At 34.5% G+C, this 13,042-nt stretch overlaps 1 protein-coding gene across 1 annotated transcript; it reads left to right on the top strand.

Annotated features, from left to right (window-relative positions):
* Window positions 1-2,803: 2,803 nt before the first annotated feature.
* On the top strand, window positions 2,804-6,494 carry LOC110737281 (double-stranded RNA-binding protein 2-like). The gene is made up of 3 exons (XM_021917627.1): window positions 2,804-3,544; window positions 4,821-5,040; window positions 5,274-6,494. Exons 1-3 carry the CDS (start codon window positions 3,299-3,301, stop codon window positions 6,191-6,193), a joined length of 1,386 nt encoding a protein of 461 aa, XP_021773319.1. The 5' UTR covers window positions 2,804-3,298; the 3' UTR covers window positions 6,194-6,494.
* The last annotated feature ends 6,548 nt before the right edge of the window (window positions 6,495-13,042 follow it).

Raw genomic sequence — 13,042 nt, 5'->3', positions numbered from 1 at the left:
GGGGCTGTCAGGGTCTGGTTCATGGGTTGTCAGTCTTATCTGAAGGAATTGCCTGGAAGATAGGTTCGGGTTCCCAGGTCCGCATTCTTCAAGATTCTTGGGTTCCAGGGGAACCATTCTGTTTCGTGATAATTGTGAGTCGACTTTGTCGTCTCATGTTTCCTCTATTATTAATCCGCGTTCTTACGCGTGGGATACCTCTTTGGTTCATCAGTTGTTTGACTCGTCCACAGCTCGCCGTATTTTGGCTTTGGAACAGCCAAGTAGACCAATGGATGATTTTGTTTATTGGAAATACTCTAAAGACGGGTCTTTTACTACTAAATCAGCTTACGCCATGCTGTTGGGTCGTCATCATATTTCGCATGGCGCTTCTCATATTCCGTCTTCATGGTGGCAGAAGTTTTGGGGTTTACCTCTTCTTCCTAAGTTGCATTGTTTTGGTTGGAAGCTAATTCATAATGCTTTACCTCTGGGTAGCGTCTTGCGGCTTCGGGGGATTCCTGTGGATTCCACTTGTGTATTCTGCTTACAGGGTCAGGAGACTCTTGATCATCTTTTCCGGGATTGTCCTTTCACTTCTCATCTTTGGTCCACAACTCCCAATATTTCGTCGCTCACTGTTCGTCGGGATTCTCAGTTTTCTAGCTGGTTTGCGGAATTGGTTACAGATTTGCGTGTTTCTAAGGCATGGGAAACATTGGTTCACTTGTTTTCCTTTTTTTGGTCAGTTTGGATTGCGCGCAATCATAAGGTGTTTCGTCATTTCTCCGGCCTTTGTTCTCCATCTTATGCATGACTGGGTTGTTCGTGGCTCCGCGGCGCAGGATTTCAGAGTTTCTTCTTACACTTCCAGATTTTCTTCTGGCTCTAGATGTGGGTCTGTGTCTACTTCTCCACTTTGTCGTCTCTGCGGTGACTCCGTGCCTTCTGATGCAATTTGTTTGGTGTTTGACGGAGCTTTTGATTCCCGGGACTCTTCAGCAGGGGCTGGTTGGATCTTTAGAAGCAGGAATTCAGAAAGAGTTATTGGAGGAGGTTCTAGGGCCTTCCTTTCATCTTCGGCGCTTCATTCTGAATTGCAGACTTGCTTTTGGGCTCTTAAAGTTGCTTCTCATCGTGGGTTTGATAAGCTGGTTCTCTATACTGACTGCTCAAACTTGGTTATTTATCTTCGTACAAAAGGCAGTCGAGATATCTCTTGTTTCTGGTTGCTTCAGGATATTAGGAATCTGCTTCGTGGGTTTTCTTCCTGTGCCATTCGGAAAGTTCCTAGGCGGTGGGTTGCTCCGGCTCATTGGTTGGCTCTTCAGGCTCGTCAGCGTAGATTGTTAATGTGGTCTTTTTAGTTTCCTAGTTTTTCTTTGTTTCTCCTGCTTTTCTTTCTTTCTTAGTTCGTCTTGTAAAAAAAAAAAAAAAAAAAAAAAAAAAGAATCTTGCAACATTTTACAAACTTCTACGGAGTAACAAGTAATTGTTAGTGGTGCCTTGCTGTGATCTTTTCTCGACTTTAATCTTAACGATTTAACCTACATGTCATATTTTGTAGTAACAATAAGTTTAACATTATTTTTATTTATTATTATTATTATTATTATTATTATATTTTTTTATAGTTTTTTTAACCACAACCTGAAATATTGTTGACTCGAATTGCCATCCATAAGTTTAACTCATTCAATTGTCAACCCTTAAATTATTTTGATTCTGAACCAGTTCGACTCTACTAATTAAGTTAGCTTTTTACGCAATTTTAAGGTAGGTAAATAAAAAAATTATTTAGTGGGGTTTGATTGATATGTGAAAATAAAAATCCATAAATTACATAAAAATGTAGAGTGGTGTTTGATTAATTAAAAGTGATTAAATAAATAGATAAAGGTGAAATGAACCTTTTCCGTAATGAACCTTTTATTTAGGAGGGCAAGGTCTTAGGGAGAAATGTGAATTTTATTTGGAGGCAAAGGGAGTCTTGTCAGTATCTAAATCCAAAATTAATCCTAATATCGAACTCAAAAGTAATACAAATCATACTTGATAAACACAGTTTTCTCCAAACTTGAATTGATTCTACCTAGAATCAAACCGACCTAACTTAAATTAAACCCAATTTGAACCCAAAAGAATATACAATTCTACCCATTCATCCTTACCCGATGAAAGCCAACACAACTTAGACAAGAAATTAATTAACCGGACATGTATTAATTCAAATAAACAAGAGATTGTTTTATATACCCGGGTGCATCGTACACTTATGAGTATTTTATTTTCATCATGATGATTGTTTTTCTTTTAATCATCACATGAAGATCAAAAACTAATCTTGGATATATTGATGTCGGTACACCTGGATGTATATAACAAATTCTACGAATAAACTTGAACACCCAATTTGACCAAGTTCATTCATTAAAAGTATATATATATAATTTTTTAATTTAAACATCTTTGGAATGGAATATAGGAGACGTTGGATGCTAAAGATCCAGCAAAAAGGAGTATCACTAGCTCACCATGTTCTCACTCAACCATTGACATTTGACAATTCTCCCCCTCAACTAGCCTCATGTAAAGTACAATCTAAGCACCATAATTAAATTAAACAACAATATGACCAAATCACCAACAAATTTAAAAAAATGTTAAAAAAATAATTGTTTTTATTAAAAAAAAGTAATATGAAAAAGGACAGAAAAATCCAAGAAGAAAGATGCAGTGATACACAACCATGCAAACACCAACACCATAACAACAACAATTACAACGTTCTGTTGACTCCTTCTATATCCATTTATACTTCATTTTTCTTTTTATATTTTCAAAAATTAAATAAAATTAAATTAAAATTAAAAAAAGTTAAATTAATGAATAAAATTAAATTCCATCTCCCAACTCTCCCCTAATTAATAACTCATTTCCTCTCTCATAATTTTTATTTTTTATAATTTTCTCTCTCTATCACTTTCTCTCTCTTCACTTTACCCCCCCACTCACCTCCACTTCACTACCCAACAAACCTCCTTTTTCTTCCTCCCCCCTCTTCTCATTCTCCTTCTTCTTCCTCCCACCCCCACCAAAACCCGACCCGAACCCGACCCATTCAACCCAAACCCACCTCCATTTTCACTCTCCTTCAAAAACCCTAAAACCCCATCTCCTCGATCTCACCCCCCATTGCCAAAACCCCCGATTTTGCTGCCGACAATCTCCGGCGGCGAACACGGTGGTTCTGGATATTTTTCCGGCGGAATCAACGGCTGTTGTGTTTTCGGAGAAGAGATAGTAAGAAACAAGGATGTATAAGAACCAGCTGCAAGAGCTGGCACAGAGGAGTTGCTTTAACTTACCCTCGTATACTTGCATTCGAGAAGGTCCCGATCACGCGCCTAGGTTTAAGGCTATCGTTAACTTCAATGGCGAAAGCTTTGAGTCTCCTCAGTATTGTTCTACGCTTCGTCAAGCTGAACATGCCGCCGCCGAAGTTGCGCTCAATTCTCTCTCCTCTCGCGGTCCTTCTCACTCTCTCGCCGCCAGAATCCTGGTTGGTTTCTCTCTCTTCTGTTCTAGAATGTTCTTGATCTCCTCAATTTTATGGGAATGTTGTTTGATTTTGTTGGAATTTTGCCCTAATTTTTGGGAGAGAAAAAAGGGGTTTTAATTTTATTTTGAAATTGTTAATTCTGGGTAAATGTTGATCAAACCTGGGATTTTTTGAATTGGGATTTAATTAGTCAAATGTTGCAGAAGACTAATTAAATTTCTGGAAATTGATTTCAGGTTGGTTTTTTTTTTTTTTTTTTTTTTTTTTTTTTTCTAGTGTATTTATTATTAATTTTTTTTTGCTTGTTTTGGGTATGTATGTTGATCAACCCCTTTATTAACTCATGAACTAAATGTGGTAAGTTGATTAAAATCTGAATTAAAAAATTAATAATTTTCAATGTAGTAGTATATTATGATGGGATTGTGTAAAAGAGGGGCTTTTGCTTGGAATTTTCTTGGAATGTATGAAGTTTTAGCATGTGAATTAAGATGAAAAATTTGTAAACTTGAGGTAATGAGGAAGTCTAGATAGTTCTTTGCTTAATTAGTAATTCAGGTTGGATTGATTAACCATCTAATGTTGTTGCATTAGGTGGGTTGGCTACTGTCATTAGTGGTCCTTACTCCTTACTGCTTTCATTTGATAACATTCTTAGTTTACGACAGCTATTGTGGATTAGCGGCCGTGATCATATAACTACAAATGTGCTCGCAAAACTTGAGCTTAATGCGTTTAGCCACAAAATGTGTATAATGCTGTGATGAATTTTTGTTTATGATTGCATTCGTTTGAGATGATTATGTCTATATATATATGTAGAATTCTTGTATCCTTAAATTGTGGTGTTTCGGATGCCTTTGGTGGGTGGAAGGCGAAATCTACGACCTTTTCATGGATTTTAAAGAGAAGTAATTGAAGGTCTGGAACAAATCGAACAACATACGTATAGTGTAGTGCCATGGTTATTCTATTGGGCTAGATAAAATGTCTATATAAGTCTACATGCAGCTTCACAATTGTTGATAGTTGGTAAAGTTGCAAACTGTTTTGTTTCCCTTCTATCCTTTGGGAGCCTTTTGCTCTAAGTTGTTGTCAATGTTGGATTTTCTTAGGATGTAGTCTGCCTTCTGTTCTTTTGCAAAGTTTCTTCAGTGCTACTTGGAAAAATTTGATCTTTTGCAATCTAATGAATTAGCTCAATATATTATTATTTTTTAATAAATTCAACATGGGGTTCTGAGACTGATTAATTTGTTTTCTTTTTGAAATTTAGGATGAGACAGGGGTTTACAAAAACCTTTTACAAGAAATTTCACAAAGAGTTGGAGCTCCATTGCCACATTACACAACTTACAGATCAGGCCTAGGGCATCAACCTGTTTTCACTGGTAAAGTGGAACTTGCTGGTATCATATTCACAGGGGAGCCAGCCAAAAATAAAAAACAGGCAGAGAAAAATGCAGCTTTGGCTGCTTGGCAGTCTCTAAAACAATGTAAGTAATTTCATCTGGTTTCATTTAATCATGAGACACATCGGAATTAAAAACATTTCTTTACACCGTGAGCTGCATGGATAATTTAGTTCTTGCATCAATTTCATTTTATGATCTCACTAAACCAGGCTCTTATTTAGCAACATGACGTTAACTCTTTTTTAAGTATAAGGTGGTCTTGAAGAGGTTGTTCTAAGTTGGCTTGAAGTATTAATTTAGTGTCTTCTGAACAGTGGCACAACAGTCGGGGAGCTCATCATCATCATCAGAGCAAGAAAACAGTGACGAACTTGAGCAGGTGACTATAGCCCGAGCATTGTTGAGTTACCGGCTGAGGGAGAGGATGACAACTGCATCAAGTAAACCCTTGCCATTCCCCCAAACATTCCCAATTCAGAATCCAAGGCCTTCAAGCCCACAGCGTCGTCCAGTGACAGCATCCAAGATTCTTCCGCTCATCTGTCCAAAGAAGACACCACCTCGAGTCCGACCCTTGTCATTTTCATTATCTGATAATATGGTCCCATCATCCCAGTCCCAGATTCCAGAATCCCGAGGAGCTCAGTCCCAGAGATTCTTAGGCATGGGGGCACCTCCATACATTCCAATACGCCATGTGCGATCACCGTGTCATGGTATTGCACAGCCAGTGACTATTAGGAATTCTGTGCCTTGCTACTCTGCACCACCCATTCCCCGATCATCAGCTGCAGCTCCTCCGGTAATGAGAACAGCCCCACCTGTGCGCATTGCACCACCAGTATGCATCAGGCAAAGTATTCCTGTTTTCTCTGCTCCGCCATGTCCAAGGGAGAACCCATCAACTGTTCCTCTTCTGGAGTCTAACAAAGCAGATAAAGTAGAAGCAATTCAGGAATCAGCTGAAAGAGAATCTCAAGAATCTACAAAATCTGATCCAATTGCGAAACCTCTTCCCCCATCCACTTTGTGTCCTACTGTGACAAGGGCTTCCCCTGTTCGAATTGCACTGCCTGTCTGTATAAGACGGGCTAATCCTGTTTGTGCTGCCCCACCACCTGAAAAGGGTGGTCCAGCATCATCAATGGAGCCAAGAGATCCTGTTAGGGAGGTGGCTTGTGAAGAGGAAACTCAAAATTCAGCAGTAGAGAAGTTGAAACAGCTCAAACTCTGAAAAATGCTTGTAATGAGGAATGTAGATCTCTAGGAGTATCACATCAGGGAGTATGATTTTGGTTCTGGTTTTTGATCTTTGGTTGTCGATGCCATCCTGTATGAATGTCCACCCCCCTTTTCTCTCTCCTTTTTTTTTTTCTCCCTTTTTTAGTTTTATTGTATTTGAGTTGGCATATTGTCCATGTTTCTCTATAGCTATATCCCTTGAAACCAGTATATTAGTAACTTAGTGTTAAATTGGCTCAGCAGCCGAGTATCAAAAATGGTTTACCATATTGTTTGAGGTGGTGCTTTTACAATTTTGTCAGCATTACTATGCAGCATGGTCTTTCTAGTGTCCTAAACACAGCTAAGATTACAGTGGTGTTCGTGTTATTGAAATTTTTCATAATTAAACACTTGTAGACGTACTCGTGGACAGAGCAAGACCTCCGTGTGGCCTTAGGTCTGCGTATCAGTCAGCCCATTGGAAATAAACCGCAGGAGTGAGTTCAAATCTCATCCCACATCTTGCTCAGGGCTGAGCTCAATCAGCCGTGCATGGTGTCTACTACCAATACTAGTGTACCAGTACCACACAGCCCCTCTCGAGGTTGCTACAAAAGAAGTGATTTCGCTCACATGCCCTTTCGCTGTTGGCCCTGTTACCAGTCTATCAGTTACAATGTTAGCGTAAACTGCTCCCTCTTTTTGATAGTGGAAGGCTCACTTACTCTGCAGAATGCAAATTTATGCTTGGCTCTAGAAGGAAAAGGTAAAGGGAAATGATTGATTTCCTACCTTTTTTCCGTTAAGAGGCATGAGTAGATGAATGCTTAGAACAGGGCCTCACTTTATGCTTTTAGAAGGTAGTGAAAAAAAATTAAAATTATTATATACTTTATGGAGTTTATGAATTATGATACTTGTTGTTGTCCCCTTAGGTTTTTCATGAATAATTGGCCTCTCAGAAGTCATAACCTTTTGACATAATTGGGATAATTATGCTGGGACATAGGGTTTCTTTAAAGTTGTGTGGAGGTTGACAATTTACTGTAACCCACCATAAATCAAATTCAATGGAGACTTGAACAATTTTTTTTAGAAAATAATAATAATAAAAAAAATAATTAAGAGGTTGAGATTACTTTTGTTAATTACCTTAGTTCTTAGATATGTATATTATTAAGAGAATTGGTTACACACTATAAATTTCATTGTGGATCTCGCTAACCAAACCTTCCCGAGCATTAGGTTATCATTTAAAATATATCATTAAATTGTATAAATCTGGTAATGTATGTCAAAATAACATGTCAACCGATATAATTAATGATAGTTACTATTGGTGTTTATCGAGGGTCTAGTTTGAATAGGGTCTTATAAAATTCGATTTAACTAAGAATATACGCCACGTGACACTCTTTTTATTTAATCGAGTTCTTTACTCCATATGTTTAAGTCATGTGGTGCTATGTCATTTAATTGGATTTTTCACTCCATAATGTTAAAAAAAAAGAGACATACAAGAATTAAACTCATAACCTCAAATTTAAATACCACCCGTGCTCAAAAACTAGTTTGATTTTGAATAATTGATTTGACAATGCCATCATATCCACCAAATTTAATTCAAATTAGATTATGGTGGTTTGGTCCAAAACAAAATCAAATTAAAATAATTACTTTGTTTTTTATCCATATGTTTGTTAAATGATGACATACAAAATTAACTTACTAATAATAGAGAGTCTCCTTATGGCGAGTCTTAACTTACTAATAATGGAGAGTCTCCTTATGGTGACTCGGTGGTCATTAGTAGTTGTTCGATCTACCTTATGAAATTATTGTATGTTAAGGTGAATAAATAAGTTTCTCATCTTTTTTTTTTTCTTGTAATCAGTTTGTTGGTAAAAAAAATTGTACATGATGGATGATGATCAAATTTTCAAATATATATGGTCAAATAATTCAAATGAACATCATTCTTACAACCACAACAAATTGTTAGGCCTTCTCTCCAGAAAATTATACTAACGATATGTGCAAGGATATACAACTACTTTGCAAGATCAACCCAATGTTTGTATTTTTAATGGAGGACACCATTGTCAAATCCAATTTTATTGTTAACTTTGATTTTCTTTGTAAATGATGTTTGGTTCTTTATTGATAAATTTTATTTTTTATTTATTTTTTTTTTTAAAAAAAGAAGAATAACAAAAAAGAGCAAGCCCTTATCTGGACGAGGTCCAATCGGCTTTGTAAGACTGTAACCCCTTTGACTTTCACCTTCCCCTTTGTAAAGCAAATGATGTTAAGATAGTAACATCTCAACTCCTAATTGGCATTGACGGTGTAACCTCATCAATTGTATGTGGGATTAACTTTTTGTAACCATTATACACTTACAAAAAACATGCAACCAATAAGGTTATGGTAAAAGAATGTCAAACCTCTGTCATTGTATTATATAAATTCGTGGTAGAAAATTAAAATCCTTACATTATATTACTAATTATTTTTGTATCAAATTGTCAAGGATTTCTAATGATGCAGTATTCACAAAGTTGAAAGACAAAGAATTAGAGAGGCGCTAATTTAGCTAGCGAAGGAAGTCTCAGCTAGTTCGAATAAGTATCAATACTTATATACTAATTTATTGTTTGATCTCTTTATTTGCATATCTATATCTATATCTATACCGCTATACTTATATATTAAAAAACGTTTCTAAAATTGTTTATGTGTCACGTACTTCTGCATAAATTAATATTGTGCCACATCATCATTTTGCCTCACATCACCACTAACATTGCCACAATTATTATATGTCATTATTTTGCTGAAAAAAACATTCCTCAAGCTTTGAACACTAAACAACTGTCTTAGTCAATTGTAATTTATGTACTTGATTAACACATAAATAAATTTCAGAAGTTTCTCAGTGCGACAGGGGTTACTTGTAGAGTGTTACTGGTTTTGTCAGGGGTTACTTGTATTTTAGGTTACTTGTATGAGTTACTTATATATGTTACTTGCATTTTGGGATTACTTGTATAAGTTACCCTACAAGTAACCCCTGATCAAAACCAGTAAAACCTTACGAGTAACCCCATAATACAAGTAACATCCTACAATTAACCTTTGATCAAAGCCAGTAACACCTTACGAGTAACACCTAAATATAAGTAACACCCTGAACAAAACCAATAACACCCTACAAGTAACCCTAGAATACAAGTAACACCATACAAGTAACCCCTATCGCACCATGTGGCCAGCCACATATAAAAATTTGTATACACAAAGTCTTATATATGACTGGCCACATTGTGTGGCCAACCATTATAAAGGTTATTTCGCTAGTGTAATAGGGGGTTACTTGATCAGTGTTAAAGGGATTACTTGTCATTGTTATAGAATTACTCCCTCAGTGTTATAGGGGTTACTCGATCGGTATTACAGAGGTTACTTAATCAATATTATAGGATTTAGTTTAAGTAGCCAACGGTGTGGCCGGCACACACAAGACGAGTGTGTTTCAAAATAACAACCTGGTGCATCTTCGGGCCATACACTAGTGTAATATATTATTTAAAAAAAAACAGTTATATCCTTTTGATATTCTAAGTTAATTAGATCATAATACTACTCAAAAAAAAAAAAAAAATTAGATCATAATAAATAAGGTTTTACCTTTATCACAATACCATATGCAATAATGAATGAGATAATTGAGTTATCAAGATAAGTTGAATTATTAAATTAAAGTTTGAGTATCACTAGTCTTACTTGCACAAAGTGTTGATGATCTGCATATATATTTATAAGACACAAATGTTTGTATCACTGCGTCAGTTCTTTAATTTGGTCCATAAATTAAATGATGAACTAATTAACAAACATATAGGTCTAAGAAATTTTAGGTCATCAGCTATTCAGCCAGCCATTAAGGAATCCACTACAGATTGTATTAATACTTAGTAATTTAGTATGGTTTGGCGGAATACAAATTTTTTTTTTTTTTTTTTTTTGGGAAAGAAATCCAAAAGGACATTAAATTTCATTAATTAAAGTCATACAACATCTACAATTGATAATAACGATATTGAAAACAAATTTAACAAAATTAAACAAAAATTAATCGAAGAAATGCTAAAAATTCAAATTCATAGATATAACAATTCGTCATATTCTCGATTCGTTGTCTCATACAACAGCAGAATACATTTTCAATATCAATAATCAATTCTTATCTATACTTATATATCTCAAGAACAAGGTTTGGCCTTATATTTAGGAAATGATGCATAATAATAATACTTTAAATAAAAGAAATGATGTTTCTTAAAAAAAAAACAGAAGAAATAATGCATAACAATAATACTTTAAATAAATTTAAAATTTGGTGATAAAGTATAAGAAATATTACGTAAAACTATAAAATACTAGGAGTACATAGTTTGCATTGGTTACCAACAAAAATAATATGAATAGTGAATACTTTTTAATTGAGAATAAAAGTACGCTTCATAAGTTCATATTACCAATACTTAAATATTATTTGTCCTTCTATCTCACATTATTACTTGTATTTTTAAATTAGACATTGAGATACATCTTATAGTAATATCAATATATTTATTGTACTTTTTTAATTATGGTTTTCTTACTTACAATGATTCTATTTTGTACATTTTCTAATAAACAAATAATAAAATACTAATTGTAAAACTATGCATAGCACGGGTTATAAACTAGTGAGAAATATTCTAAGGAAGTTTATTTTAAAAAACATTCTTATACGAAATTAAAGTTATTGAGAAAAGATATTAGTAAAAAGGAAAAAGAAAATTATTGGAGTAACACCGAGATTTTATTTAATAAAAATAAAAAAAAAGTGGCAAATGTACGTTATATAAACATGTGAGGAAGGTTAAACCCATATTACCATCTAAAAAAATTTATTTTAAATTACCACCCAAATAAGACAAAAAAAAAAATTCACCACCATTTAACACTTTCTGTTAAAAACAGTAAAAATCAACTGTTTAAAAAAATTTCTTCGATTTTCATGTCAAAAACATGCTCTTTAGAAGTTTTGGGGGTTTATTTTTGCCTTTTAGATCTGATTTGAGTTCAAAAACTAAAAAATACTTCGATTTGTGACTTTGCGTGACACATGCAATATGAGGTTTTTTTCGATAATTTTTTTTGCAAATTTTAAGTTAAAATCGGATCTCACATGGAAAAATGACCCCAAAACCTCTAAAAAGCATACTTTTGGCACGAAAATTGAAGACATTTTCTTTAAATGTTATATTCAACTTTGCTCTACTTAAAAATAATAATTAATGATAAATATAATAATTATTATTTAATAATATTTATTATTAATATTTACAGAATATGATAATAATTTAATAATAATAATAATATTTAATATTCAATTATAATAATTAATATTTAAAAATAATAATAATAATAACTAATATTTAAAGATAAAAAATAATTAATAATAATAATAATAATAATAATAATAATAATAATAATAATAATAATAATAATAATACTCCCTCTACTCCTGAAAGTTCGACTCACTTTGTATTTGTGCAGTCTCCAATGAACACCTTTGACCATGAATATCTCGGCTATGTTTAAGTAAAAAGTTATAAAAAGTTGATATATTGAAAATTTATAATAAGGGGAATCCAATAAGATCTCATATGCTAATTTATTTATATTGTATAAGTCATAGAACGAGGTCAAAATTATTTTATTTTAACCCCATGCATAGTAAGTGAGTTGAACTTTCAGAAACGGAGGTAGTAGTAGTAGTAGTAGTAGCAGCAGCAGCAGCAGCAGCCGCAGCCGCAGCCGCAGCCGCAGCAACAGCAGCAGCCATAGCAGCCGCAGCAGCCGCCGCAGCAGCAGCAGCAGGAGTAGTAGTAGTAGTAGTAGTAGTAGTAGTAATAGTAGTAATAATGCTCAAATATGCTCTGCTCTACCTAAAAGCTCAAAAGAATAGGTTCTATGTGGGTTATACAATTTGGGAAACTATTTTAAAAGTTATCACCTCTGCATATGACACAATATCAAGTGAGCTTTGCAAAGAAAGGAGCACAAAATTTACTAGCACGACTCTTGCACTATAAGACATAATTCTTTCACCCCAAATTCTAATTGTGGCAACAGCTTTATCTATCAACACTTGACAATCTTCTTTTGAAAGCTTCTTGGCATTAACATTCACTCATAAATACCTGAAAGGAAGGCTTCCTTCTTAAAACCTGTAGACACCCATTTGTGTCTCCCCAAAACCAAACCCAGTGATGAGTACCTTTCGCGTCGAATCATAATCGAATAAAGCGAAAGTGCGGAAAGTCTAGTGTTGCGGATAGTTTTAATTTCTTTTATCTTCTCTCTGTTTTTGAAAACTTATTTTAAGAAAACAGCCAATCCAATTTGGTTGGTCCATGATATGGGTCCAATAGTAGTGTAGTTGGATGGGGCTTGACAAGAGCTTTCCAACGATATATTATAAGCTCAATTCCGATGAATATTGAGGAAGTTATGGCCAATTTACTAAACTGGGCCCGGTTTGAGCTTTATATGCTGCCCAATGATCTAGGGGAGGGCCTAATATAGATTTATCATTCCTAATGCAACTAGGAATGGTTTTAGTCTTCTAGATTCTTCTAGAAGGTTTTTTTCATTCCTAATTCAATTAGCATTGATAAATTGACTTTTGTTGACTTTTCAGAGTTTTAATTAAAATCAAAAAGCATTTTCGAGGAAAAGATACGATTTTATTCTCCGGTACGGCAAACTTATCTGACTTTCGAAAACGCGTTGTAAACAGGCC

The sequence above is a fragment of the Chenopodium quinoa genome, unplaced genomic scaffold (genome assembly GCF_001683475.1).
Source record: "Chenopodium quinoa cultivar QQ74 unplaced genomic scaffold, ASM168347v1, whole genome shotgun sequence".
Taxonomy (NCBI): Eukaryota; Viridiplantae; Streptophyta; class Magnoliopsida; order Caryophyllales; family Amaranthaceae; genus Chenopodium; species Chenopodium quinoa.
Note: the sequence above shows the minus strand (reverse complement) of the source record. Positions and strands in the feature narration are given on the sequence as shown.